The sequence below is a fragment of the Gadus morhua genome, chromosome 7 (assembly GCF_902167405.1).
Source record: "Gadus morhua chromosome 7, gadMor3.0, whole genome shotgun sequence".
NCBI classification, from domain to species: Eukaryota; Metazoa; Chordata; class Actinopteri; order Gadiformes; family Gadidae; genus Gadus; species Gadus morhua.
The window spans coordinates 29462854-29488864 of record NC_044054.1 but is presented as its reverse complement, the minus strand read 5'-3'; the positions used below and the strand labels follow the sequence as shown (position 1 = coordinate 29488864).

Sequence of the window (26011 nt, the reverse complement as noted above, 5' to 3'; positions counted from 1 at the left end):
TTTGCATTATGCAAGACAGTAAAAATACAGTTTTCACCGTGGAAGAATTTTAGTAATTCAATAAACAACAAGTTCACATTATTGGTCACACATTATTCATGTTAAACTTCATGAAGTGTTGCACAACTTAATGTTTTTTTTACCCTTTCACTGATTGGTCGGTGCCAGGGAGAAACATCTTGGAGTTTGACCTCTAATGTGTGAGGATGTGGAACAACAAAATCCCCCCCTGTGCCCAGTGTTTGCAGGAGTATCGTGTGATGGGTATGTTGCTCTGCATCAAGTAATGTATGGTTGTTACATTGTGCCTGTTAGTAGGTCTCTTTTTTTACTGTTTTTTTACTCTGGCTCTCTTCCTAGGTACCATGGAGTCCAATTCTGCGTGTGGAACATCCATATTCTTCAGTGTTTTTCTAATGGCTTTTCTTATCACCCCACCTTGTAATGGAGGTAAGATTCTGGTGTTTTCTTTGGATGGTAGTCACTGGATCAATATGAAGATCATGATTGAGGAACTCCACGCCAGAGGACATAGCATCTCTGTGATCCGACCGTCAAAAAGCTGGTACATTGAAGAGGTGTCCCCTTTGTATGACTCCATCAATATCCCTCAATCCAAGCAATTTGAAGATCTCATTCAAGGATTTTTAGAGAGGTATATAAGGGTAGGTTATTGTCAAATTAATGCTATTTTTCATAAATCTAGCCTTTATGATGACTTAATAATGTATACATTTAAAAATATACATAAAATAAGTACTGAGTTGTTGTTTTGGTCCATTAAGTACATATTAAAATACTGACGTACTTTCTAATTGTCCTTCAGTTACAGAGAGAAGGATCATCGTCCCATACGTTCCTCAAACTCACTGGGCAGTTCCTCTCATTGATCTCTGAGTTGCATTCCATATACTGTGATATGCTTGCTCAAATCTTTGAAGATCCAAGGCTTCTCCAGAGCCTATCAGAGGCCCGGTATGACCTGGTTCTGACCGACCCTGCTATCGCCTTCGGTGTCGTCCTCGCCAAGTATCTCAAGCTTCCTACGGTGCTCAACGTCCGCTGGATCACCAGTGGAGACGGCCATTCCATCATCGCCCCGTCGCCGCTGTCCTACATCCCTGTCCCGGGCTCGGGGCTAACAGACAACATGAGCTTCACGGAACACATCAAGAACCTGTTTTTCCACGGCCTCATTGTTTACCAGGAGGTGTTCATGATTGGGCCTCATTATGAAGCCATTTGTGACAAGTACATTGAGGGAGGGTGTGACACCGTCTCACTCTTCCAGGAAGCGGATATTTGGCTGTTCCGGTCTGACTTTGTGTTTGACTTTCCTCGACCCACCATGCCGAATGTGGTTTATATAGGGGGCTTCCAGTGCAAGCCGGCCCAGCCCCTCCCAGCTGACCTTGAAGCGTTTGTTGAGAGTGCCGGGGAGCATGGAGTGATCATCATGACCCTTGGTACTTTTGTGGGTGTGTTACCAGATGACATCGCAGAGGATATTGCCAGGGTCTTTGCAAAGATGCCTCAAAAGGTAATGGAGATCAGACATTTATTGTATTGTATGGCTCCTGCCTTCACAGGCATGGCTGATTGGACGGGCATGAGTTCCCCCAAACATACCATACCACCAAAATGCTACAATGTTTTGCCCTGATGCTAATACGTGTTTTACTTCAATCAAAAGTGGTCTGCTTAACAGGCCCTACAGAAAAACCTGATTATGCGATCGCATAATTCAACGCCTAATCAGCCAAAGTCTGCATACTCATGCGGGGGCTGCATTTTTTCAAATATGCCGCACTTTCACCGCATAAATTGCCGATTTCCGCGCAAAATCCCAGCATTTTCGTTGCAAAAACATTACATATATCTTAGCAGAAAGTGGAAAAATGTTGCGTTTACTTCACACAAGAGCAACCATTTCCCCCTGTTGCCATGGGATTGTTACGAAGTGACGTAATTACGCGACGTGAACGTTATCGAAAAGCTGCATTTTTCGCAAGTTCCCGAAATTTTTGCTAGTTCCCGCAATTTCATCGCATAAAATTGCATAAATATGCTGCATATTTCATCGCATTTTTTAAGAAAACATGCTGCATAATCAAGGATTTTTGGCTGCAACAATCACAAAAAAATGCTGCATTTTCTGGAGGGACTAACCCTTAACCTTAGCTACTTAAAAATGCAGTCAATGCTTTTCAATGAGTAAAAGTGATCCCAGCACACAGTGTGTGTAATGTCGCGTTTTTGAAGGAAGTAGTCCAATCCTTGGTCGCTTTTAACTCACTTTATTTGTTAAGGTATTTCGGTATGGTAACTATGAAGCAAAAGGGAGGGAATTGTATCTTACACGCGTGTGAGAGAAAATACCGTAGAGCTACGTCGAGCCCCAGGCTTAGGCCCGGGTCTCTGCGGGTCAGGCTAGGTCTCTGAACTCCAATCTCACTGCCGCGCTGGTTGGGGTCAAGTGGGCGTGGCCTATGGGAAGTAGGCGTGGTCGGTGGGACATAATGGCTCCGCCCTCCTCACCTGGCTAAAGGTGCTGCCATCTGTGGCTGGAGTAGTTATTGCAGCTTATATGTTCGATCTTGCTTCCTAGTGGTTATGTGAGGGTAATGCAGCTTGTGTGTTCGATACTGCTTACTAGTGGCTATGTTGGGGCAGCTTATGTGCTTAAAATACGTAACAGTAACCAGAGTCATCTGAATGAGAGTTGAGTTATACATTTACAATCAAGTCTCTTATTTTGCAGGTCATTTGGAGGCACACTGGAAAAATACCATCTTCTTTGGGCAACAACACACTGATCGTTGATTGGATGCCCCAGAAGGACCTCCTGGGACACCCTCAGACCAAGGTGTTTGTGGCTCACGGAGGAACCAATGGAGTCCAGGAGGCCATATACCATGGGGTCCCAGTGCTGGGCATACCCCTGTTCTTTGACCAGTTCGACAACCTGCTTCGTCTACAGGAGAGGGGAGCGGGAAAGATTATAAGGCTGGCAGATGTTAACTTTCACAGCTTTGAGCAGGGACTCAAGGAAGTGCTCCACCAAGACAGTTACAGTCACAACATGCAGAGACTGTCCGGTCTGCACAGAGACCAGCCGATTCCTCCCATGGACCACGCCATCTTCTGGGTGGAGTACGTGATGCGCCACAAAGGTGCAGCCCACCTGCGTACACAGGCTTATAAGATGCCCTGGTACTCCTACTACTCTATAGATGTACTGGTGGCTCTGTCGGCTGCAGGAAGCTTCTTTCTTCTCGCTACATTTATCATGTTTAGGGTCTTATGCTGCAGAGGGAGAACATCCAAGGTCAAAAAAAATTGACAATTACAGACACACTGTTACAAAAATGTTAAAAAATGATGATAAAAAATATATCAAATCTAAACTGTTCTAATATCTCTATTGGATATGAAACGCATCTGACTGTTTTGGCTCTTAAAAACATATAAATGTAAATTTCATTATATTATAATTGACTTTGATACACCTTTCTTGCATCTAATTTTTTAAAAAATTGTATCTAAAAAATATCGTAAATTTATTTACTGCAGTCTGCAGCCATGACTTGTTGAAATATATATATTTTCAATGATATCTTACTGATGAAACAAAACAGTTTTGGTAAAATCTAATAAAATGTTTAGGCTACATGCACACATTTCCATTGTATAATAATCGTTTAAACTTAAACAGAAATGTCAATTTCTGATCTCCGACTGTCAATCTTGAGTGTCAATCCCATGCATGCACACAGTGTTACCAGAGAATCCATCCCAGGTGCATGAATGCCACATTTCTCAATGGCAGCGAAACGTAGGGAGGGAGGGAAGAGAGAGGGAGGGGGATTATTTATATTTTGCTCTCGCTCTCTGCAACTCTCAAATCGTACCTACAGACACTTCAAGAGTTTTCAAAAACAAATTAAGGACAGCTTGAGTATAATACTGGTCGAATAAAGAAATAAAATTGTCTGAAGTGAAATGAGGGAAACAAGTGTAAATGCATGAGTTTACAACATGCCATTTGAATTATACAGTTTTCACCATAGAAATCATTTTCTAATTTAATAAATAACAAGTACACATTGTTGGTCACACATTATTCTAGTTATACATTATGAAGTGTTGCATAACTTAATTTCTTTTTTACCCGTTCACTGATTGGTCGGTGCCTCTGAGAAACATCTTGGAGTTTGACCTCTAATGCGTGAGGAATGTGAAACGACACAATATCCAACTGTGCCCGGTGTTTGCAGGAGCATCCGGTGATGGGTATGTTGCTCTGCATCAAGTCATGTATGGTTGTTACATTGTGCCTGTTAGTATGTCTGCTTTTATCCGGAATGTCACAATTGTTTAAAGCTGGCTTATCATGCTCGAATGATGAATCATGAGGAATGGAATTAATCAAACAAAAGAGCTCTTGTAGATTAACCATGTCTCACCGGCTCTCTTCCTAGGTACCATGGAGTCTAATTCTGCACGTGGAATATCCATATTCTTCAGTGTTTTTCTAATGGCTTTTCTTATCACCCCACCTTGTAATGGAGGTAAGATTCTGGTGTTTTCTTTGGATGGTAGTCACTGGATCAATATGAAGCTCATGATTGAGGAACTCCACGCCAGAGGACATAGCATCTCTGTGATCCGACCGTCAACGAGCTGGTATATTGAAGAGGTGTCCCATTTGTATGACTCCATCAATATCCCTCAATCCAAGCAATTTGAAGGTCTCATTCATGGATATTTAGAGAGGATTATAAAGGTAGGTTACTGTCAAATTCATACTATATTTTATACAACTAGCCTTTATGAAGACTTAATAATGTATACATTTAATAATATACATAACATAAGTACTGACTTGATGTTTTGGTCCATTAAGTACATATTCAAATACTGATATACTTTCTAATTGTCCCTCAGGTACAGAGAGAAGGATCGTCGTCACTTACGCTCCTCAAACTCATTGTGCAGTTCCTATCAATGATCTCTGAGGTTCATTCCATATACTGTGATATGCTTGCTCAAATCTTTGAAGATCCAAGGCTTCTCCAGAGTCTATCAGAGGCCCAGTATGACATGGTTCTGACTGACCCTTCTATCGCCTTCGGTGTCGTCCTCGCCAAGTATCTCAAGCTTCCTACGGTGCTCAACGTCCGCTGGACCACCAGCGGAGACGGCCATTCCATCATCGCCCCGTCGCCGCTGTCCTACATCCCTGTCCTGGGCTCGGGGCTAACAGACAACATGAGCTTCACGGAACGCATCAAGAACCTGTTTTTCCACGGCCTCATTGTTTTCCAGGAGGTGTTCATGATTGGGCCTCATTATGAAGCCATTTGTGACAAGTACATTGAGGGAGGGTGTGACACTAGCTCACTCCTCCAGGAAGCGGATATTTGGCTGTTCCGGTCTGACTTTGTGTTTGACTTTCCTCGACCCACCATGCCGAATGTGGTTTATATAGGGGGCTTCCAGTGCAAGCCGGCCCAGCCCCTCCCAGCTGACCTTGAAGCGTTTGTTGAGAGTGCCGGGGAGCATGGAGTCATCATCATGACCCTGGGTACTTTTTTGAGTGGGCTACCAGATGACATCACAGAGGATATTGCCAGGGTCTTCGCAAAGATGCCTCAAAAGGTAATTGAGATCAGACATTGATTGTATTGTATGGCCCCTGCCTTCACAGGCATGGCTGCTCGGACGGGCATGAGTTTCTCCAAACAGATCATACCACCAAAATGCTACAATGTTTTGCCCTGATACTAACACGTGTTTGACTTCAAACAAAAGTGGTCTGCTTCCCCTTCAGCTACTTAAAAATGCAGTCAATGCTTTTCAATGAGCAAAAGTGATCCCAGTACACAGTGTGTGTAACCAGTATCATCTGAATGAGAGTTCAGTCATACATTTACAATCAAGTCTCTTATTTGGCAGGTCATTTGGAGGCACACTGGAAAAATACCATCTTCTTTGGGCAACAACACACTGATCGTTGATTGGATGCCCCAGAAGGACCTCCTGGGATACTCTCAGACCAAGGTGTTTGTGGCTCACGGAGGAACCAATGGAGTCCTGGAGGCCATATACCATGGGGTCCCAGTGCTGGGCATACCCCTGTTCTTTGACCAGTTCGACAACCTGCTTCGTCTACAGGAGAGGGGAGCGGGAAAGATAATAAGGCTGGCTGATGTTAACGTTCACAGCTTTGAGCAGGGACTCAAGGAAGTGCTCCACCAAGACAGTTACAGACACAACATGCAGAGACTGTCCGGTCTGCACAGAGACCAGCCGATTCCTCCCATGGACCACGCCATCTTCTGGGTGGAGTACGTGATGCGCCACAAAGGTGCAGCCCACCTGCGTACACAGGCTTATAAGATGCCCTGGTACTCCTACTACTCTATAGATGTACTGGTGGCTCTGTCGGCTGCAGGAAGCTTATTTTTTCTCGCTACTTTTATCATGTTTAGGTTGTTATGCTGCAGAGGGAGAACATCAAAGGTCAAAAAACATTGACTCAAGTGCACAGAGTATACAAGTAGAATACTTTCTGAGCTTTTCCCTGAAAACTATACAAAGCATTAGAATTGATGTTCCCACCCTTCTCCTTCCTGGTCAGATTTGACAAAAATGAATAATACAAATTATGTTGATATCAAATAAACAAAAATTCAAATTGAACCTGAATTTATGTTTTTGCAGGTTAGAAAGAAGGACTTGCTCTGGTAAATAGTTAGCCAGTAGTTTATGCATTTTTTTGGCATTATGCCAAAAATCATGGGTTAGTTAGTTATATTGCATAAATAAACAAGAACGTCTTTCCAAGCATGTTTTCATTTGCACAAAATACAGAACTCTTCGGGCAAAAGTAGTATGATTATACTTATGCTCGATTTGTATTTTTTGGTTGGCAAAAAAAAAAAAAAATAAGACCAAGGCTGTCTGTCAAGATATTCCAGTATTTTGCTTTAAAAAGACATGCCAAGATTATTGCGTTTGCTTTCTTAACTATCTTCATCTGAGCTGAATGGGAACAACTAGTGCTGGTAAAGCTTGCATTTCACCTGGATTATTCATGTAATAGTTTATTATTAACGTGAGAGCGGCCTGACAAGGCATCCCTCAGATGTAGGAGAGAGGGATCCAAACAGGTATCGGCCCATTGCAGCCACGACCAGAGGCTAATGGTGGTTATACAATTGTAGCTTACACGGTGTCTCAAATCCTAACAGGTGGGGGATCAATAATGTCAAAGAGAATATCAAACTGGGCCTAATGGAGGGCGGGAGAGCTGGGACAGGCCACGGGGAAAACAACGGTAAAGGGATCCCAGAGCTAGGTAGTAGGACTACCAGGAGCATGCAACCAAAAACAAGAATAAGAGGAAAACAAATGGAAGTAAAGATGCATCAAATCAAATAAAAACAACACATCTGAACAGAACAGAACCAAGAAAAGCCCGAAGACGTAATAAACCAATAAGACTGGCTCTATCACACACGGCCTGGCCAAATGCTGTTGCTCCCGGGTCATTAGTAGGAACCAAGCTGACTGAAGACAGGGCAGCTGGATCTTAGTCCTTTAACAACCACCAAAACAGGACTTGGTAAGACAAGGGCCGACCCAAGCTTCTTGATTTTGAGTAGACAAATAAGTTCAGCTTGAATATGTCATAATTTTGTTACAAATTATCAACGGTGTCAAATACTGCGAACACGGCAAATACCTCCAGGGCCAAGTTTAACCTGCTTTGTCATCTGCCAGCGTTCAAACATCCCATCTGGGATTAATAAAGCATCCAACACCTTATCTCATATGCAAGAATATGCTTTGAACCCTATGAGGGAAACACATTGAGTTTAGGAAGCCTGGTTGTTTGTAGCGCTGAACACAATGTACCATGGAGTCTAATTCTGCACGTGGAATATCCATATTCTTCAGTGTTTTTCTAATGGCTTTTCTTATCACCCCACCTTGTAATGGAGGTAAGATTCTGGTGTTTTCTTTGGATGGTAGTCACTGGATCAATATGAAGCTCATGATTGAGGAACTCCACGCCAGAGGACATAGCATCTCTGTGATCCGACCGTCAACGAGCTGGTATATTGAAGAGGTGTCCCATTTGTATGACTCCATCAATATCCCTCAATCCAAGCAATTTGAAGGTCTCATTCATGGATATTTAGAGAGGATTATAAAGGTAGGTTACTGTCAAATTCATACTATATTTTATACAACTAGCCTTTATGAAGACTTAATAATGTATACATTTAATAATATACATAACATAAGTACTGACTTGATGTTTTGGTCCATTAAGTACATATTCAAATACTGATATACTTTCTAATTGTCCCTCAGGTACAGAGAGAAGGATCGTCGTCACTTACGCTCCTCAAACTCATTGTGCAGTTCCTATCAATGATCTCTGAGGTTCATTCCATATACTGTGATATGCTTGCTCAAATCTTTGACGATCCAAGGCTTCTCCAGAGCCTATCAGAGGCCCAGTATGACCTGGTTCTGACTGACCCTTCTATCGCCTTCGGTGTCGTCCTCGCCAAGTATCTCAAGCTTCCTACGGTGCTCAACGTCCGCTGGATCACCAGTGGAGACGGCCATTCCATCATCGCCCCGTCGCCTCTGTCCTACATCCCTGTCCTGGGCTCGGGGCTAACAGACAACATGAGCTTCACGGAACGCATCAAGAACCTGTTTTTCCACGGCCTCATTGTTTTCCAGGAGGTGTTCATGATTGGGCCTCATTATGAAGCCATTTGTGACAAATACATTGAGGGAGGGTGTGACACTAGCTCACTCCTCCAGGAAGCGGATATTTGGCTGTTCCGGTCTGACTTTGTGTTTGACTTTCCTCGACCCACCATGCCGAATGTGGTTTATATAGGGGGCTTCCAGTGCAAGCCTGCCCAGCCACTCCAAGCTGACCTTGAAGCGTTTGTTGAGAGTGCCGGGGAGCATGGAGTCATCATCATGACCCTGGGTACTTTTTTGAGTGGGTTACCAGATGACATCACAGAGGATATTGCCAGGGTCTTTGCAAAGATGCCTCAAAAGGTAATGGAGATCAGACATTGATTGTATTGTATGGTCCCTGCCTTCACTGCCATTGCTGCTTGGACGGGCATGAGTTTCTCCAAACAGATCATACCACCAAAATGCTACAATGTTTTGCCCTGATACTAACACGTGTTTGACTTCAAACAAAAGTGGTCTGCTTAACCTTTAGCTACTTAAAAATGCAGTCAATGCTTTTCAATGAGTAAAAGTGATCCCAGTACACAGTGTGTGTAACCAGTGTCATCTGAATGAGAGTTCAGCTATACATTTACAATCAAGTCTCTTATTTTGCAGGTCATTTGGAGGCACACTGGAAAAATACCATCTTCTTTGGGCAACAACACACTGATCGTTGATTGGATGCCCCAGAAGGACCTCCTGGGACACCCTCAGACCAAGGTGTTTGTGGCTCACGGAGGAACCAATGGAGTCCTGGAGGCCATATACCATGGGGTCCCAGTGCTGGGCATACCCCTGTTCTTTGACCAGTTCGACAACCTGCTTCGTCTACAGGAGAGGGGAGCGGGAAAGATTATAAGGCTGGCAGATGTTAACGTTCACAGCTTTGAGCAGGGACTCAAGGAAGTGCTCCACCAAGACAGTTACAGTCACAACATGCAGAGACTGTCCGTTCTGCACAGAGACCAGCCGATTCCTCCCATGGACCACGCCATCTTCTGGGTGGAGTACGTGATGCGCCACAAAGGTGCAGCCCACCTGCGTACACAGGCTTATAAGATGCCCTGGTACTCCTACTACTCTATAGATGTACTGGTGGCTCTGTCGGCTGCAGGGACCTTCTTTCTTCTCGCTACTTTTATCATGTTTAGGGTCTTATGCTGCAGAGGGAGAACATCCAAGGTCAAAAGAAATTGAGAATTACAGACACACTAACAAAAATGTTAAAAAATGATGATAATAAACATATCAAATCTAAACTGTTCTAATATCTCTATTGGATATGAAACGCATCTGACTGTTTTGGCTCTTATAAATGTAAATTTCATTACATTATAATTGATTTTGATACACCTTTCTTGCATCTAATTTTTACAATTATTTATCTAAAAAATATGTTACATTTATATACTGCAGTCTGCAGCCATGACTTGTTGAAATATGTATATTTTCAAGGATATCATATTGATGAAGCAAAAAGGTTCTGGTAAAATCAAATGAAATGTTTAGGCTACATGTACACATTTCCATCGTATATTAATTGTTTAAACTAAAACAGCAATGTCAATTTCTGATCTCCGACTGTCAATCATGAGTGTCAATCCCATGCATGCACACAGTGTTACCAGAGAATCCATCCCAGGTGCATGAATGACACATTTCTCAATGGCAGCGAAACGTAGGGAGGGAGGGAAGAGAGAGGGAGGGGGATTATTTATATTTTGCTCTCGCTCTCTGCAACTCTCAAATCGTACCGACAGACACTTCAAGGATCAAGGACAGGTTGAATATAATACTGGTCCTATGAAGAAAAAAAATTGTCTGAAGTGAAATGAAGGAAACAAGTGTAAAAGCATGAGTTTATGTTACGGGTCCCAGGATTGGGTGCCACGGCAACAATAAAGAAATCTGTAATGTACAGAAAATGGTGAGAAACAATGAAGACACGACTGCTCAGTTCGTCATCCAAGTTGCGTCTCTATTCAAATTCACAAATAAAATACAAACATTTCTCTGAGTGTCTCTTTTTCAGTCTTCAACTGTACATCAAATATTCACTACATCGTACATCCTATTCTAATTCACATTCATGTTATAGCTCGTGCACATTCAATATTCTCCATTAGTCCACTTGACTCTACTTGAGCAACGTACTCATTTACATTCACCTGTTTAAGTGAGTTAAAGCATTAATAATAATATAGTGCAATAAACAGCATTAATCCACTGTACTTGAATGCAACATGTTATTGGCAATTATTCTCGATTCACACACACTTAAATAAAACATAAGTATTACTCAGAGAAAGCTAAACGTTTTCAATACAAAGTTAACCAAGTTGTGACTGGATGTAACAGTAACATTTTTATCTTTAACCAGTATGCATTAATATAAACATTCTTTCAAACTTGTATATCTGTAACCGTGAACCATTAACATTTATTCATATTCCCATTTGAACTGTAGTGTAAAGGAGACCACAAATAAAACTAACACTGTGCAAAGTGCTGACAAAAACCCTTACATTTCGCGGAATGCCCGCAAGGCAATACACAGGGTGAACAATAAACCCATAATCGGCGGGAACTGCCGTTTCGCGCCTTCCGGTATTTACCCCTGCCATTGTACTCAACGGCGGTATTTTAAAGTCTCTTAAGTTCGCTAAAAACACAACAAAACATGACCCAAACTTCTTTAACAGTTATACATATAAAGCAAGGCTTTAGAAGGTTGACATTTTATAGTTTGAACCAACTACTGACCTGTAATGTACAGAAAATGGTGAGAAACAATGAAGACACGACTGCTCAGTTCGTCATCCAAGTTGCGTCTGAGGACGCGGGAGGAAGTGCTCCCGTCTGACGACAACCCGGAACGCAACTACTTCAGTGTCAACAGTTCCACCTGGGTGTTGCTTAGATTTTAAGTTCCTCTCAACACTAATTATGAGGAATAAATGAATGTACTGGTCTCATACATTTATCAAAATCGTTTCAAGCCCTTAAATTCAGAGAAAATTACCTTCTGCTAATATAAATCAAATAATCAGTTTTGAGAGTACCACATACTTCCCCACAAACAAAAGTGGCTCCCGACACTTGCTTCTAACAGCTCAACTTCAAATGTTCACCCTTATTTTCTCTCTTTTTGTTTTAAAGCTTAATAAACTCAGTGCCCAAAAAAAAACAAGCACAAAAATATATTGTACACCCAAAATCTGAAGTGGTGTAAGTAATGTTGTAAGTGTGCAATGTTTACTCATCAATAGTAATGTGTAGGGTAATAAACTGGCATGTATGGAGGAAGGATAATGGGTAGGGGTTGGAATGGATGGAAGTATGGCTGTGGGTACTGATGAGTGTAAACTGTGGGCTGTGTCTGTATTGCACTCACGATGAGACGTGGCTGGAATGTCGGTTGACCAAGGGCTGTATAGGTGAGCATCTGGCCAGGGTGTCTTTCTCTGGTAGACCTCCTTAGTGCAGGCTGAGCGTCAAGCTGAATGTCTTGAATATCTCTGTCTGGACTGTGAACCTGAGCCAGCTCCTGTTCCTGGTAAGGCTGGGGTTCCTCAGCACCAGGCACACTTTCATTTTGTCTTTCATGTTCTTCCTCACTGTTACTTTCTCTTTCAGGTGCAGGCTCACCATGAACTGTTTCCTCGAGGTAAGTTCCAATCTGTTCGGTATTGTGTTGTGTTTCACAGGTAACAGTTTGATGAGGTAATGGATTTGCGATCCTTGGCACTTCCCTTGCTATCCGCAGCCAATATCTTGGTTGATCGTCTTCGTCGTCTGATCCACTTGAGTCATCATTCTGTGTCTGTTCGATTTTTCTTGTGGGTTTGGTTGACTTTCCATTTCCCCTTTGTGACTTGGCAGGTGCATTTGTGACTGGTGGCTCTACAGGTAAGTCATTCACTTGGAGCAACAAGTTTCGGTGGAGAGTGCGAGTGGGACGGTTTCCTGTCTCAGGACTCACCTTATAGACTGGGTTTTCACCGAGCTGCTCTTGTACAATATAGATTGTCTTTTCCCAGTAGGGTGTCAGTTTGCATGGACCTCCTCTTATAGAAACGTTGCGAACGAGAACCCTGTCTCCTGGCTGTAGAGTGACGCCTCTGTTTTTCCTGTCATAATATTGTTTGCCTTTTGCACTTGATTGTTGGCTATTGGTGCTGGCTATTTTGTATGCTTCGATCATTTTCTCTGCCCACTTTTCCGCATAGCTACTTGCTGTGTTTTCTTCTTTCTCTGTTACCAAACCGAACAGAAGGTCAACAGGAAGACGTGGATGATGACCATATAACAGGTAGTATGGGGAATAGCCTGTTGCCTCATGCTTGGTACAATTGTATGCATGGATGATATGAGGCAGGTGGTCCTTCCAGCTTTCTCTCTCTTTCTCGCCCAAAGTTCGGAGCATTTGTAACAGAGTCCGGTTGAACCTCTCTGCGGGATTACCTTGGGGGTGGTAAGGGGATGTTCTTGAATGGTTCACGCCTGCGAACTGTCTGAGGGCTCTGAACAGTTCATTTTCGAACTCCCGGCCTTGATCATGGTGGAGTTTGGCCGGGTATCCGAACCGAGGGACAAAGTCATTGAAAATCCTGTCAGCAGCTGTTTTGCCGGCCTTGTTTTTGGTAGGGTATGCCTGGGCAAACCGGGTAAAGTGGTCGACCACCACCAGGATATATTCGTATCCACCACGGCTGGTTTCAAGGTGGAGAAAGTCAATACAGACTAGTTCGAGGGGTGAGCTGGATGTTATACTGCCCATCGGCGCCCGGTCATGTACAGCTGGCTTCTTTTGTTTAATACAACGACACTTCCTGGTGATGTACTCCTCAATATCATTTTTCATGTATGGCCAATAGAATCTCTCTCTTGCGAGGCTTAAAACTCGCTCTACACCAACATGTCCCATATTGTCGTGCAGGTAGGTTAGGGCTGTCTGTTTATAAGTGGCTGGCAAGACTAGCTGTTTACGACCAAGAGTTTTCCTATACAGGATGTAATTTTCCACGTGCAGTCTGCTCCACTCTCTTGAGAGTTTTCTTGTGGATTTGTCCATTGCTCTGCGTCCCACTTCCGTCAATTCACTGTTTTTCTCCTTTAATTCCAAGATTTTCCCAATGACTGGGTCTTTTTTCTGTTCACTTGACAGTTCATGGTGGTCAATTGTTGGGAAAGGTTCCGTGTAAGTTTGCTGTTGAGATGAGATGTTAAGGGCGGCCACCCATGCTACTTCTCCATGCTGGGCTGTCCTGCCGCCTTCCCAGGTGGCGCACACTGCCTCCTCTGACAATTTCTCAGAACACTGACTCATGTAGGCATTGATGTCAAGGGGACAGCGGGATAGGATGTCTGCAACAACATTCAATTTCCCTGGTTTGTACCTTATTTCAAAGTCAAAGTCTGCAAGCTCCCCTACCCAGCGATGGCCCACTGCATTAAGCTTAGCTGTGCTCATCATGTAGGTCAAGGGATTATTATCGGTGTAGACAATGAAATGGGGAGAATAAAACAGGTAATCCCTGAACTTTTCACATACTGCCCACTTCAAAGCCAAAAACTCGAGCTTGCCACTGTGAAGATGGTAACTTTGCTCCGCTGGTGTCAGTGTGCGGGACCCATAGCTGATCACTCTCATTTTCCCATCCTGGTTTTGGTAGAGGACCGCCCCAAGGCCCTGTTGGGAGGCATCAGTGTGGAGTATGAAGGGCTGATTGAAATCTGGGTAACCCAGTACTGGTGGGTTTGTAAGGATGTTTATCAGGCGTTCAAGGATCTGCTGGTGCTCACTGTTCCACTTCACTGGGGTGCGTGAATGTAGTTGAGGGCCCTGTGGTTTTCCCCTTGCAGGCTTGGGTTCTGGTGGACTTTTTTTTATCTGAAGTAGCTCATATAGGGGCCTGGCTATCCGTGAGAAGTCTTGTACGTATGTTCGGTAATAGCTCAGAAAACCTAACAGTCTCCTTACATCCCCCACTGTTCTCGGAGTTTTCTCCTTCAAGGCCTGCACTGCTTCCACATCTTTCGGATCCACTCTCACCCCATCTGCAGACACCAGCCGACCCACATACCTGACCTCTTTGCGAAACAGTTCACACTTTTCAGGTCTTAACTTTACTCCATGGCGCTGCAGAGCTCGAAGTACATTGCGCAGTACCTCAACATGCTGTTCGAAGGACTTTGAAAAACAGAGGACGTCGTCTAGATAAGGGATGCAACACTCATCCCTCAGCGTGTCAAGCATCTCCTCCATGCTTCTTTGAAAAGATGCTGGGGCATTTGACAAACCGAAGGGTATTCTAACCCATTCGTAAAAACCCCAAGGGGTTGTGAAGGCGGTCATGTGTCTGGACCCCTCTGCAATGAAGCCTTGGTGGTAGGCTTTGCCCTGGTCTAGGATGGAAAACCAGCCATAGCCACCAAGTGAGTCGATTAAGTCCTGTATCCGGGGAAGAGGATGTTTGTCGGGTACTGTCTTTTGGTTGAGCAGTCGATAGTCGATACAAAGGCGCAGTGATCCATCCTTTTTCCTGACACAAACAATAGGTGCGGCATAGGGTGAGTGTGATTTCACGATCCATCCTTTCACAATCAAATCTTGGATGTACTCTTTCACTTCCTTGTACAGTGGTTTTGGGATGGAAGCATAAGACCTCTGAACAGGGATGTCGTCTTTAAGCCTGATTGACATCTGAAGAGAGGGGATACACCCTATGTCTTCGCCGTCGTGGGCGAATGCTGCAGACTCCTCGCGCAACATTTCCTCCACCATTCGCTGCTGTTCAAGGTCAAGATGACTGAGGTCAACAGGTGGTCGCCAGGGCTCAGTCGGGGGGGTTTCACAGGTGGTAACATTGTGGACTTCAGCCCTAACTGTTATACCCTGTGGTTTCTCAACCTGTTGTGTCTCTGTCTTATCCTTTTCAATGACTTTGGCTACGTGCTGGATGGATCCCAGCTGAGTTCTCTTTGGGAGAATTACTTCATGCTTAGTGTGGTTAGAAACAGGCAAGTTGACAAGAGGCCACCTGCTGTTATTAATTTCCAGTATACCCTCCCCGACACTTAATTGTTCCAAGGGTGTGCTCCCTTCTGCGGGTTCATAAAGGACAACAGGGTTGGACGTGTCAAAGGTAGGTGGTACTCTGCACCGCACATGCAATGTTTTTCCAGCTGGGATGCTCACATCCTCTTTACCAACTCTGATCGTGGCCATGCTGTAGTTAGGTGTCTTTTGGCCCTGTATGAAGTTAACCATAGCTGCTGCCTGTTCCTCTTCAACACCCAATGCTTTTTGGAAGAGACCAATAACCATTTCATGTGCATCAGCGGGAGATTCTTGCCCATTCATCATCACTTGGAGAACATTCGCTCCCAATATAGGCTGAGGGAGGGGAAGCTGGCTGACCAGAAAAGGTGTCTGTATTGAAAGGTTTGGATTGTCATTTCCGGGGAGGTTGACCGTTAGCTCCACCCATCAATCATACGGGATTGGTTGTCCATTTGCTGCATACAGAGTGAGGCTTTCCTCTGTGTCAAGAAGCTCATGCAATGGTCGTACTGGGTGATTGGGGATAAATGTCTCTCTCCAGGGCCGGTCAATCATGCTCACTTGCGAGCCAGAGTCAAAAAGCACTGTTACTGCATAACCGTTGATGAAACATTTGAGCATGCTCTTTCTACCAACCAGCGGTGCTGTGAGAATGGCATCTTCAGGGGTTACTGGTGTCTCTCGAGAGTAGCGATCACAAGCTCTTTTACGATTTATATCTTTTTTTTGGCGTTGCTGCTTCAGTGTGGAAGTTACTGAGTGGGACTGGAACTTTGGAACGGCCCCTGGTTGTCCCTCATCAAAGACCGGTTCCCGTTTCCCTGCTGCCTGGTTCTCTTTAAACAGCCCACAGCCCGGTGTCCTGATTCACCACACACAAAACAATGATTACAATCCTCCGCACCTTGGTGTGAACACTTTGTGCAGACAGGCATTTTACCCTTTCTTGTGTGGGAGAGCTGGCCGGGGAAAGACGTAGGAGGGGCGTGTGGCTGTACATGAGGTTGGCCTAGTGCTTGGACAGGTAGGATCTTTGAGTGAGTCGCGTATACCCCTGGGTTTTGCTGATCTATTAAAGCTGCAACCATGTTGGTTAAAGTCTCCACCTGAGCGCTGAGCTGCTGTATTGTCTTCTGTTCTCTAGTGTCTGAAGTCTGATCACCATCAACTTGAACACTGTTTGTGTGTGTTGCTCTCTGTCGGGAGACATTACCAAATCTACGTTGATGTTCGTTTTCAGAGTTGATTATCTTCATCACCCTGCTGACGATCTCTTCATCAGAAATTTGGTTGTTTATGATGAGTGGCCTCAGCTGCTGGCGAATGTCTGTGTGTTTGGACCCTAGGCCCTGGTAAATGGAGTGCAGAAAAACTTGCTGGATGGTCTTGGGGTCATAGTGGATTTCTGTGTTTGCCTGTTTTGACTGGAAGAGGATTTTCTGTTTGAGGCCTATCATGCGATAGATGAACTGCTGAGGAGGTTCATGTTCGTCTTGCTTTGCACACATTAGATCCTGAAACAGTTCAGTGCCTGCCTTTTCACACAGATGAGACCGGAGAAAGCCCTTCAGTTCACAGATTGTAAGGTCATCTTTATTGGTGAGCATGTTCTTAAAAGCACCAGGTTTTACACACTTCAGCACTCCTCGGATGACCTCTGTCTCTGTAAAGCCCTCTCTGTCTCCTTCGTCTATTTGCTTGCTGATACTGTTATATGTGATATCAGAGCTTGTGTCCCCAATCTGTCCTCCATGGACCTTGAATTCCCTCCGTTGCAGGTAAGACAGATGCTTTAAGGAGTCCACTTTCTCTTCGTCAACATGTAGTGGGTCGTGACGTGGGAGTTGGTGTTGTAGTTGCTGACCTAGACTGGTGGACTTACTGTGTGCTGTGCAAGCCATATCTTTGTAGTATTGAAGCTTTTTTCCGAGGTCTTCGTGCATTGCTTGTAGCTGGTCCATACTTTGAGTGGTAATGTCTCTGTCGAGGTTAGCATGTTGTTGTGTGGTGTGGTTTGTTGTGGTTGAAAGGGCAGTAAAGTGTGAGGTGGTTGGCATGTCATCATTGACGTGTGAGAATGTAGTGTGGTCCTCTATCAGGGTTGGCACAGTGGTGAGTGTTGTGTGTTTCTGTGTTACACCCTTTGTAATTACAGTTGCAACAGGATTATCAATGATACTCTTAACCAGGTCATTTAACATTAACAAATCAGACATTCCCTCATCTTCGGATTCAAGTAAGGTATCAGACTGCATATAGTAAAGGATATAGTTGACACAACTTTCTTCATCACTGGACTCCAAATCTTGGCTGCTGTCGCTGGCGATGTCCTTCGCCAGCTTGTAGACATCGTCGCATGACAGTCGGTACAAGTTCTTTTTGATGTTCCAAACGAGTTCTTTGCGTACTGTAGACATGACGTCTGTGGACCTGACAATGATAGCGCGGTCCCCCTTGGAAGAATGAAGACCCTTCTCTGGCTCCGATCTCCCCTTGTGGACACCCACCAGCTGTCGTCTCGGCAGTAGTCACGTCACCTCGCCTTGGCCTCGTGGTTCTTCTTATCACTGGATCTGCTCCCCTGGACAGTATTGTTGGAGGCAGATCCCGGACGAGCCCCCACAATTTGTTACGGGTCCCAGGATTGGGTGCCACGGCAACAATAAAGAAATCTGTAATGTACAGAAAATGGTGAGAAACAATGAAGACACGACTGCTCAGTTCGTCATCCAAGTTGCGTCTCTATTCAAATTCACAAATAAAATACAAACATTTCTCTGAGTGTCTCTTTTTCAGTCTTCAACTGTACATCAAATACTCACTACATCGTACATCCTATTCTAATTCACATTCATGTTATAGCTCGTGCACATTCAATATTCTCCATTAGTCCACTTGACTCTACTTGAGCAACGTACTCATTTACATTCACCTGTTTAAGTGAGTTAAAGCATTAATAATAATATAGTGCAATAAACAGCATTAATCCACTGTACTTGAATGCAACATGTTATTGGCAATTATTCTCGATTCACACACACTTAAATAAAACATAAGTATTACTCAGAGAAAGCTAAACGTTTTCAATACAAAGTTAACCAAGTTGTGAATGGATGTAACAGTAACATTTTTATCTTTAACCAGTATGCATTAATATAAACATTCTTTCAAACTTGTATATCTGTAACCGTGAACCATTAACATTTATTCATATTCCCATTTGAACTGTAGTGTAAAGGAGACCACAAATAAAACTAACACTGTGCAAAGTGCTGACAATAACCCTTACATTTCGCGGAATGCCCGCAAGGCAATACACAGGGTGAACAATAAACCCATAATCGGCGGGAACTGCCGTTTCGCGCCTTCCGGTATTTACCCCTGCCATTGTACTCAACGGCGGTATTTTAAAGTCTCTTAAGTTCGCTAAAAACACAACAAAACATGACCCAAACTTCTTTAACAGTTATACATATAAAGCAAGGCTTTAGAAGGTTGACATTTTATAGTTTGAACCAACTACTGACCTGTAATGTACAGAAAATGGTGAGAAACAATGAAGACACGACTGCTCAGTTCGTCATCCAAGTTGCGTCTGAGGACGCGGGAGGAAGTGCTCCCGTCTGACGACAACCCGGAACGCAACTACTTCAGTGTCAACAGTTCCACCTGGGTGTTGCTTAGATTTTAAGTTCCTCTCAACACTAATTATGAGGAATAAATGAATGTACTGGTCTCATACATTTATCAAAATCGTTTCAAGCCCTTAAATTCAGAGAAAATTACCTTCTGCTAATATAAATCAAATAATCAGTTTTGAGAGTACCACATTTACAACATGCCATTTGCATTATGCAAGACAGTAAAAATACAGTTTTCGCCGTGGAAGAATTTTAGTAATTCAATAAACAACAAGTTCACATTATTGGTTACACATTATTCATGTTACACTTCATGAAGTGTTGCACAACTTAATGTTTTTTTTACCCTTTCACTGATTGGTCGGTGCCAGGGAGAAACATCTTGGAGTTTGACCTCCAATGTGTGAGGATTGATGAACAACAAAATCCCCCCCTGTGCCCAGTGTTTGCAGGAGCATCGTGTGATGGGTATGTTGCTCTGCATCAAGTAATGTATGGTTGTTACATTGTGCCTGTTAGTAGGTCTCTTTTTTCACTGTTTTTTTACTCTGGCTCTCTTCCTAGGTACCATGGAGTCCAATTCTGCGTATGGAATATCCATATTCTTCAGTGTTTTTCTAATGCCTCTTCTTATCACCCCACCTTGTAATGGAGGTAAGATTCTGGTGTTTTCTTTGGATGGTAGTCACTGGATCAATATGAAGCTCATGATTGAGGAACTCCACGCCAGAGGACATAGCATCTCTGTGATCCGACCGTCAAAAAGCTGGTACATTGAAGAGGTGTCCCCTTTGTATGACTCCATCAATATCCCTCAATCCAAGCAATTTGAAGATCTCAGTCAAGGATTTTTAGAGAGGTATATAAGGGTAGGTTATTGTCAAATTAATGCTATTTTTCATAAATCTAGCCTTTATGAAGACTTAATAATGTATACATTTAAAATTATACATAAAATAAGTACTGAGTTGTTGTTTAGGTCCATTAAGTACATATTAAAATACTGACGTACTTTCTAATTGTCCTTCAGTTACAGAGAGAAGGATCATCGTCCCATACGTTCCTCAAACTCACTTGGCAGTTCCTCTCATTGATCTCTGAGTTGCATTCCATATACTGTGATATGCTTGCTCAAATCTTTGAAGATCCAAGGCTTCTCCAGAGCCTATCAGAGGCCCAGTATGACCTGGTTCTGACTGACCCTTCTATCGCCTTCGGCGTCGTCCTCGCCAAGTATCTCAAGCTTCCTACGGTGCTCAACGTCCGCTGGATCACCAGCGGAGACGGCCATTCCATCATCGCCCCGTCGCCGCTGTCCTACATCCCTGTCCCGGGCTCGGGGCTAACAGACAACATGAGCTTCACGGAACGCATCAAGAACCTGTTTTTCCACGGCCTCATTGTTTTCCAGGAGGTGTTCATGATTGGGCCTCATTATGAAGCCATTTGTGCCAAGTACATTGAGGGAGGGTGTGACACTAGCTCACTCCTCCAGGAAGCGGATATTTGGCTGTTCCGGTCTGACTTTGTGTTTGACTTTCCTCGACCCACCATGCCGAATGTGGTTTATATAGGGGGCTTCCAGTGCAAGCCGGCCCAGCCCCTTCCAGCTGACCTTGAAGCGTTTGTTGAGAGTGCCGGGGAGCATGGAGTGATCATCATGACCTTGGGTACTTTTGTGAGTGCGTTACCAGATGACATCACAGAGGATATTGCCAGGGTCTTTGCAAAGATGCCTCAAAAGGTAATGGAGATCAGACATTGATTGTATTGTATGGCCCCTGCCTTCACAGGCATGGCTGATTGGACGGGCATGAGTTTCTCCCAACAGACCATACTACCAAAATGCTACAATGTTTTGCCCTGATACTAACACGTGTTTGACTTCAAACATAAGTGGTCTGCTTAACCTTTAGCTACTTAAAAATGCAGTCAATGCTTTTCAATGAGTAAAAATGATCCAAGTACACATTGTGTGTAACCAGTGTCATCTGAATGAGAGTTGAGTTATTTACAATCAAGTCTCTTATTTTGCAGGTCATTTGGAGGCACATTGGAAAAATACCATCTTCTTTGGGCAACAACACACTGATCGTTGATTGGATGCCCCAGAAGGACCTCCTGGGACACTCTCAGACCAAGGTGTTTGTGGCTCACGGAGGAACCAATGGAGTCCAGGAGGCCACATACCATGGGGTCCCAGTGCTGGGCATACCCCTGTTCTTTGACCAGTTCGACAACCTGCTTCGTCTACAGGAGAGGGGAGCGGGAAAGATTATAAGGCTGGCAGATGTTAACGTTCACACCTTTGAGCAGGGACTCAAGGAAGTGCTCCACCAAGACAGTTACAGTCACAACATGCAGAGACTGTCCGTTCTGCACAGAGACCAGCCGATTCCTCCCATGGACCACGCCATCTTCTGGGTGGAGTACGTGATGCGCCACAAAGGTGCAGCCCACCTGCGTACACAGGCTTATAAGATGCCCTGGTACTCCTACTACTCTATAGATGTACTGGTGGCTCTGTCGGCTGCAGGGACCTTCTTCCTTCTCGCTACTTTTATCATGTTTAGGGTCTTATGCTGCAGAGGGAGAACATCCAAGGTCAAAAGAAATTGAGAATTACAGACATACTGTAACAAAAATGTTAAAAAATGATGATAATAAACATATCAAATCTAAACTGTTCTAATATCTCTATTGGATATGAAACGCATCTGACTGTTTTGGCTCTTAAAAAACATATAAATGTAAATTTCATTACATTATAATTGATTTTGATACACCTTTCTTGCATCTAATTTTTACAATTATTTATCTAAAAAATATGTTACATTTATATACTGCAGTCTGCAGCCATGACTTGTTGAAATATATATATTTTCAAGGATATCATATTGATGAAGCAAAAAGGTTCTGGTAAAATCAAATGAAATGTTTAGGCTACATGTACACATTTCCATCGTATATTAATTGTTTAAACTAAAACAGCGATGTCAATTTCTGATCTCCGACTGTCAATCATGAGTGTCAATCCCATGCATGCACACAGTGTCACCAGAGAATCCATCCCAGGTGCATGAATGACACATTTCTCAATGGCAGCGAAACGTAGGGAGGGAGGGAAGAGAGAGGGAGGGGGATTATTTATATTTTGCTCTCGCTCTCTGCAACTCTCAAATCGTACCTACAGACCCTTCAAGGATCAAGGACAGGTTGAATATAATACTGGTCCTATGAAGAAAAAAAAATCGTCTGAAGTGAAATGAAGGAAACAAGTGTAAAAGCATGAGTTTACAACATGCCATTTGCATTATGCAAGACAGTAAAAATACAGTTTTCACCGTGGAAGAATTTTAGTAATTCAATAAACAACAAGTTCACATTATTGGTCACACATTATTCATGTTAAACTTCATGAAGTGTTGCACAACTTAATGTTTTTTTTACCCTTTCACTGATTGGTCGGTGCCAGGGAGAAACATCTTGGAGTTTGACCTCTAATGTGTGAGGATGTGGAACAACAAAATCCCCCCCTGTGCCCAGTGTTTGCAGGAGTATCGTGTGATGGGTATGTTGCTCTGCATCAAGTAATGTATGGTTGTTACATTGTGCCTGTTAGTAGGTCTCTTTTTTTACTTTTTTTTTACTCTGGCTCTCTTCCTAGGTACCATGGAGTCCAATTCTGCGTGTGGAACATCCATATTCTTCAGTGTTTTTCTAATGGCTTTTCTTATCACCCCACCTTGTAATGGAGGTAAGATTCTGGTGTTTTCTTTGGATGGTAGTCACTGGATCAATATGAAGCTCATGATTGAGGAACTCCACGCCAGAGGACATAGCATCTCTGTGATCCGACCGTCAAAAAGCTGGTACATTGAAGAGGTGTCCCCTTTGTATGACTCCATCAATATCCCTCAATCCAAGCAATTTGAAGATCTCAGTCAAGGATTTTTAGAGAGGTATATAAGGGTAGGTTATTGTCAAATTAATGCTATTTTTCATAAATCTAGCCTTTATGATGACTTAATAATGTATACATTTAAAAATATACATAAAATAAGTACTGAGTTGTTGTTTTGGTCCATTAAGTACATATTAAAATACTGACGTACTTTCTAATTGTCCTTCAGTTACAGAGAGAAGGATCGTCGTCCCATACGTTCCTCAAACTCACTGGGCAGTTCCTCTAATTGATCTCTGAGTTGCATTCCATATACTGTGATATGCTTGCTCAAATCTTTGAAGATCCAAGGCTTCTCCAGACCCTATCAGAGGCCCAGTATGACCTGGTTCTGACCGACCCTGCTATCGCCTCAGGCGTCGTCCTCGCCAAGTATCTCAAGCTTCCTACGGTGCTCAACGTCCGCTGGATCACCAGTGGAGACGGCCATTCCATCATCGCCCCGTCGCCGCTGTCCTACATCCCTGTCCCGGGCTCGGGGCTAACAGACAACATGAGCTTCACGGAACGCATCAAGAACCTGTTTTTCCACGGCCTCATTGTTTACCGGGAGGTGTTCATGATTGGGCCTCATTATGAAGCCATTTGTGACAAGTACATTGAGGGAGGGTGTGACACCGTCTCACTCCTCCAGGAAGCGGATATTTGGCTGTTTCGGTCTGACTTTGTGTTTGACTTTCCTCGACCCACCATGCCGAATGTGGTTTATATAGGGGGCTTCCAGTGCAAGCCGGCCCAGCCCCTCCCAGCTGACCTTGAAGCGTTTGTTGAGAGTGCCGGGGAGCATGGAGTGATCATCATGACCTTGGGTACTTTTGTGAGTGCGTTACCAGATGACATCGCAGAGGATATTGCCAGGGTCTTTGCAAAGATGCCTCAAAAGGTAATGGAGATCAGACATTGATTGTATTGTATGGACCCTGCCTTCACAGGCATGGCTGATTGGACGGGCATGAGTTCCCCCAAACAGACCATACTACCAAAATGCTACAATGTTTTGCCCTGATACTATCAAGTGTTTTACTTCAAACAAAAGTGGTCTGCTTAACCTTTAGCTACCTAAAAATGGAGTCAATGCTTTTCAATGAGTAAAAGTGATCCCAGTACACATTGTGTGTAACCAGTGTCATCTGAATGAGAGTTGAGTTATTTACAATCAAGTCTCTTATTTTGCAGGTCATTTGGAGGCACACTGGAAAAATACCATCTTCTTTGGGCAACAACACACTGATCGTTGATTGGATGCCCCAGAAGGACCTCCTGGGACACCCTCAGACCAAGGTGTTTGTGGCTCACGGAGGAACCAATGGAGTCCTGGAGGCCATATACCATGGGGTCCCAGTGCTGGGCATACCCCTGTTCTTTGACCAGTTCGACAACCTGCTTCGTCTACAGGAGAGGGGAGCGGGAAAGATTATAAGGCTGGCAGATGTTAACGTTCACACCTTTGAGCAGGGACTCAAGGAAGTGCTCCACCAAGACAGTTACAGTCACAACATGCAGAGACTGTCCGTTCTGCACAGAGACCAGCCGATTCCTCCCATGGACCACGCCATCTTCTGGGTGGAGTACGTGATGCGCCACAAAGGTGCAGCCCACCTGCGTACACAGGCTTATAAGATGCCCTGGTACTCCTACTACTCTATAGATGTACTGGTGGCTCTGTCGGCTGCAGGGACCTTCTTCCTTCTCGCTACTTTAATCATGTTTAGGGTCTTATGCTGCAGAGGGAGAACATCCAAGGTCAAAAGAAATTGAGAATTACAGACACACTGTAACAAAAATGTTAAGAAATGATGATAATAAACATATCAAATCTAAACTGTTCTAATATCTCTATTGGATATGAAACGCATCTGACTGTTTTGGCTCTTAAAAAACATATAAATGTAAATTTCATTACATTATAATTGATTTTGATACACCTTTCTTGCATCTAATTTTTACAATTATTTATCTAAAAAATATGTTACATTTATATACTGCAGTCTGCAGCCATGACTTGTTGAAATATATATATTTTCAAGGATATCATATTGATGAAGCAAAAAGGTTCTGGTAAAATCAAATGAAATGTTTAGGCTACATGTACACATTTCCATCGTATATTAATTGTTTAAACTAAAACAGCAATGTCAATTTCTGATCCCCGACTGTCAATCATGAGTGTCAATCCCATGCACGAACACAGAGTCACAAGAGAATCCATCCCAGGTGCATGAATGCCACATTTCTCAATGGCAGCGAAACGTAGGGAGGGAGGGAAGAGAGAGGGAGGGGGATTATTTATATTTTGCTCTCGCTCTCTGCAACTCTCAAATCGTACCTACAGACACTTTAAGAGTTTTCAAAAACAAATTAAGGACAGCTTGAATATAATACTGGTCGAATAAAGAAATAAAATTGTCTGAAGTGAAATCAGGGAAACAAGTGTAAATGCATGAGTTTACAAAATGCCATTTGAATTATACAGTTTTCACCATAGAAATCATTTTCTAATTTAATACATAACAAGTAGACATTGTTGGTCACACATTATTCAAGTTATACATTATGAAG

At 43.5% G+C, this 26011-nt stretch overlaps 4 protein-coding genes, 1 long non-coding RNA gene and 1 pseudogene across 6 annotated transcripts; 5 read left to right on the top strand and 1 right to left on the bottom strand.

Moving 5' to 3' along the window:
• The first annotated feature begins 125 nt into the window (after positions 1–125).
• On the top strand, positions 126–4104 carry LOC115546858 (UDP-glucuronosyltransferase 1-5). Its single transcript, XM_030360639.1, has 4 exons — positions 126–264; positions 361–665; positions 827–1540; positions 2762–4104. Exons 1-4 carry the CDS (start codon positions 207–209, stop codon positions 3341–3343), a joined length of 1659 nt encoding a protein of 552 aa, XP_030216499.1. The 5' UTR covers positions 126–206; the 3' UTR covers positions 3344–4104.
• Positions 4105–4155: 51 nt separating this feature from the next.
• LOC115546860 (UDP-glucuronosyltransferase 1-5-like) lies at positions 4156–6705 on the top strand. 2 transcript variants are annotated; one of them, XM_030360642.1, is made up of 4 exons: positions 4156–4293; positions 4482–4786; positions 4948–5661; positions 5959–6705. In XM_030360642.1, exons 1-4 carry the CDS (start codon positions 4290–4292, stop codon positions 6538–6540), a joined length of 1605 nt encoding a protein of 534 aa, XP_030216502.1. In that variant the 5' UTR covers positions 4156–4289; the 3' UTR covers positions 6541–6705. The 2 variants fall into 2 exon arrangements, with proteins under 2 accessions (XP_030216502.1, XP_030216503.1); XM_030360643.1 differs by having other exon boundaries at positions 4245–4339.
• Positions 6706–7924: 1219 nt separating this feature from the next.
• LOC115546861 (UDP-glucuronosyltransferase 1-5-like) lies at positions 7925–10355 on the top strand. Its single transcript, XM_030360644.1, has 3 exons — positions 7925–8224; positions 8386–9099; positions 9397–10355. The coding sequence occupies exons 1-3, from the start codon at positions 7925–7927 to the stop codon at positions 9976–9978; spliced, it is 1596 nt and encodes a 531-aa protein (XP_030216504.1). The 3' UTR covers positions 9979–10355.
• Positions 10356–19868: 9513 nt separating this feature from the next.
• LOC115546811 (UDP-glucuronosyltransferase 1-5-like) lies at positions 19869–22171 on the top strand. Its single transcript, XM_030360575.1, has 4 exons — positions 19869–19956; positions 20053–20357; positions 20519–21232; positions 21526–22171. Exons 1-4 carry the CDS (start codon positions 19902–19904, stop codon positions 22105–22107), a joined length of 1656 nt encoding a protein of 551 aa, XP_030216435.1. The 5' UTR covers positions 19869–19901; the 3' UTR covers positions 22108–22171.
• LOC115546814 (uncharacterized) lies at positions 22129–25908 on the bottom strand. The gene is made up of 2 exons (XR_003977279.1): positions 25779–25908; positions 22129–22675 (listed from the first exon to the last, which is right to left on the bottom strand). It is a non-coding gene; the product is annotated as an uncharacterized LOC115546814 (long non-coding RNA).
• On the top strand, positions 22919–25598 carry LOC115546810 (UDP-glucuronosyltransferase 1-5-like; annotated as a pseudogene).
• Positions 25909–26011: the final 103 nt, after the last annotated feature.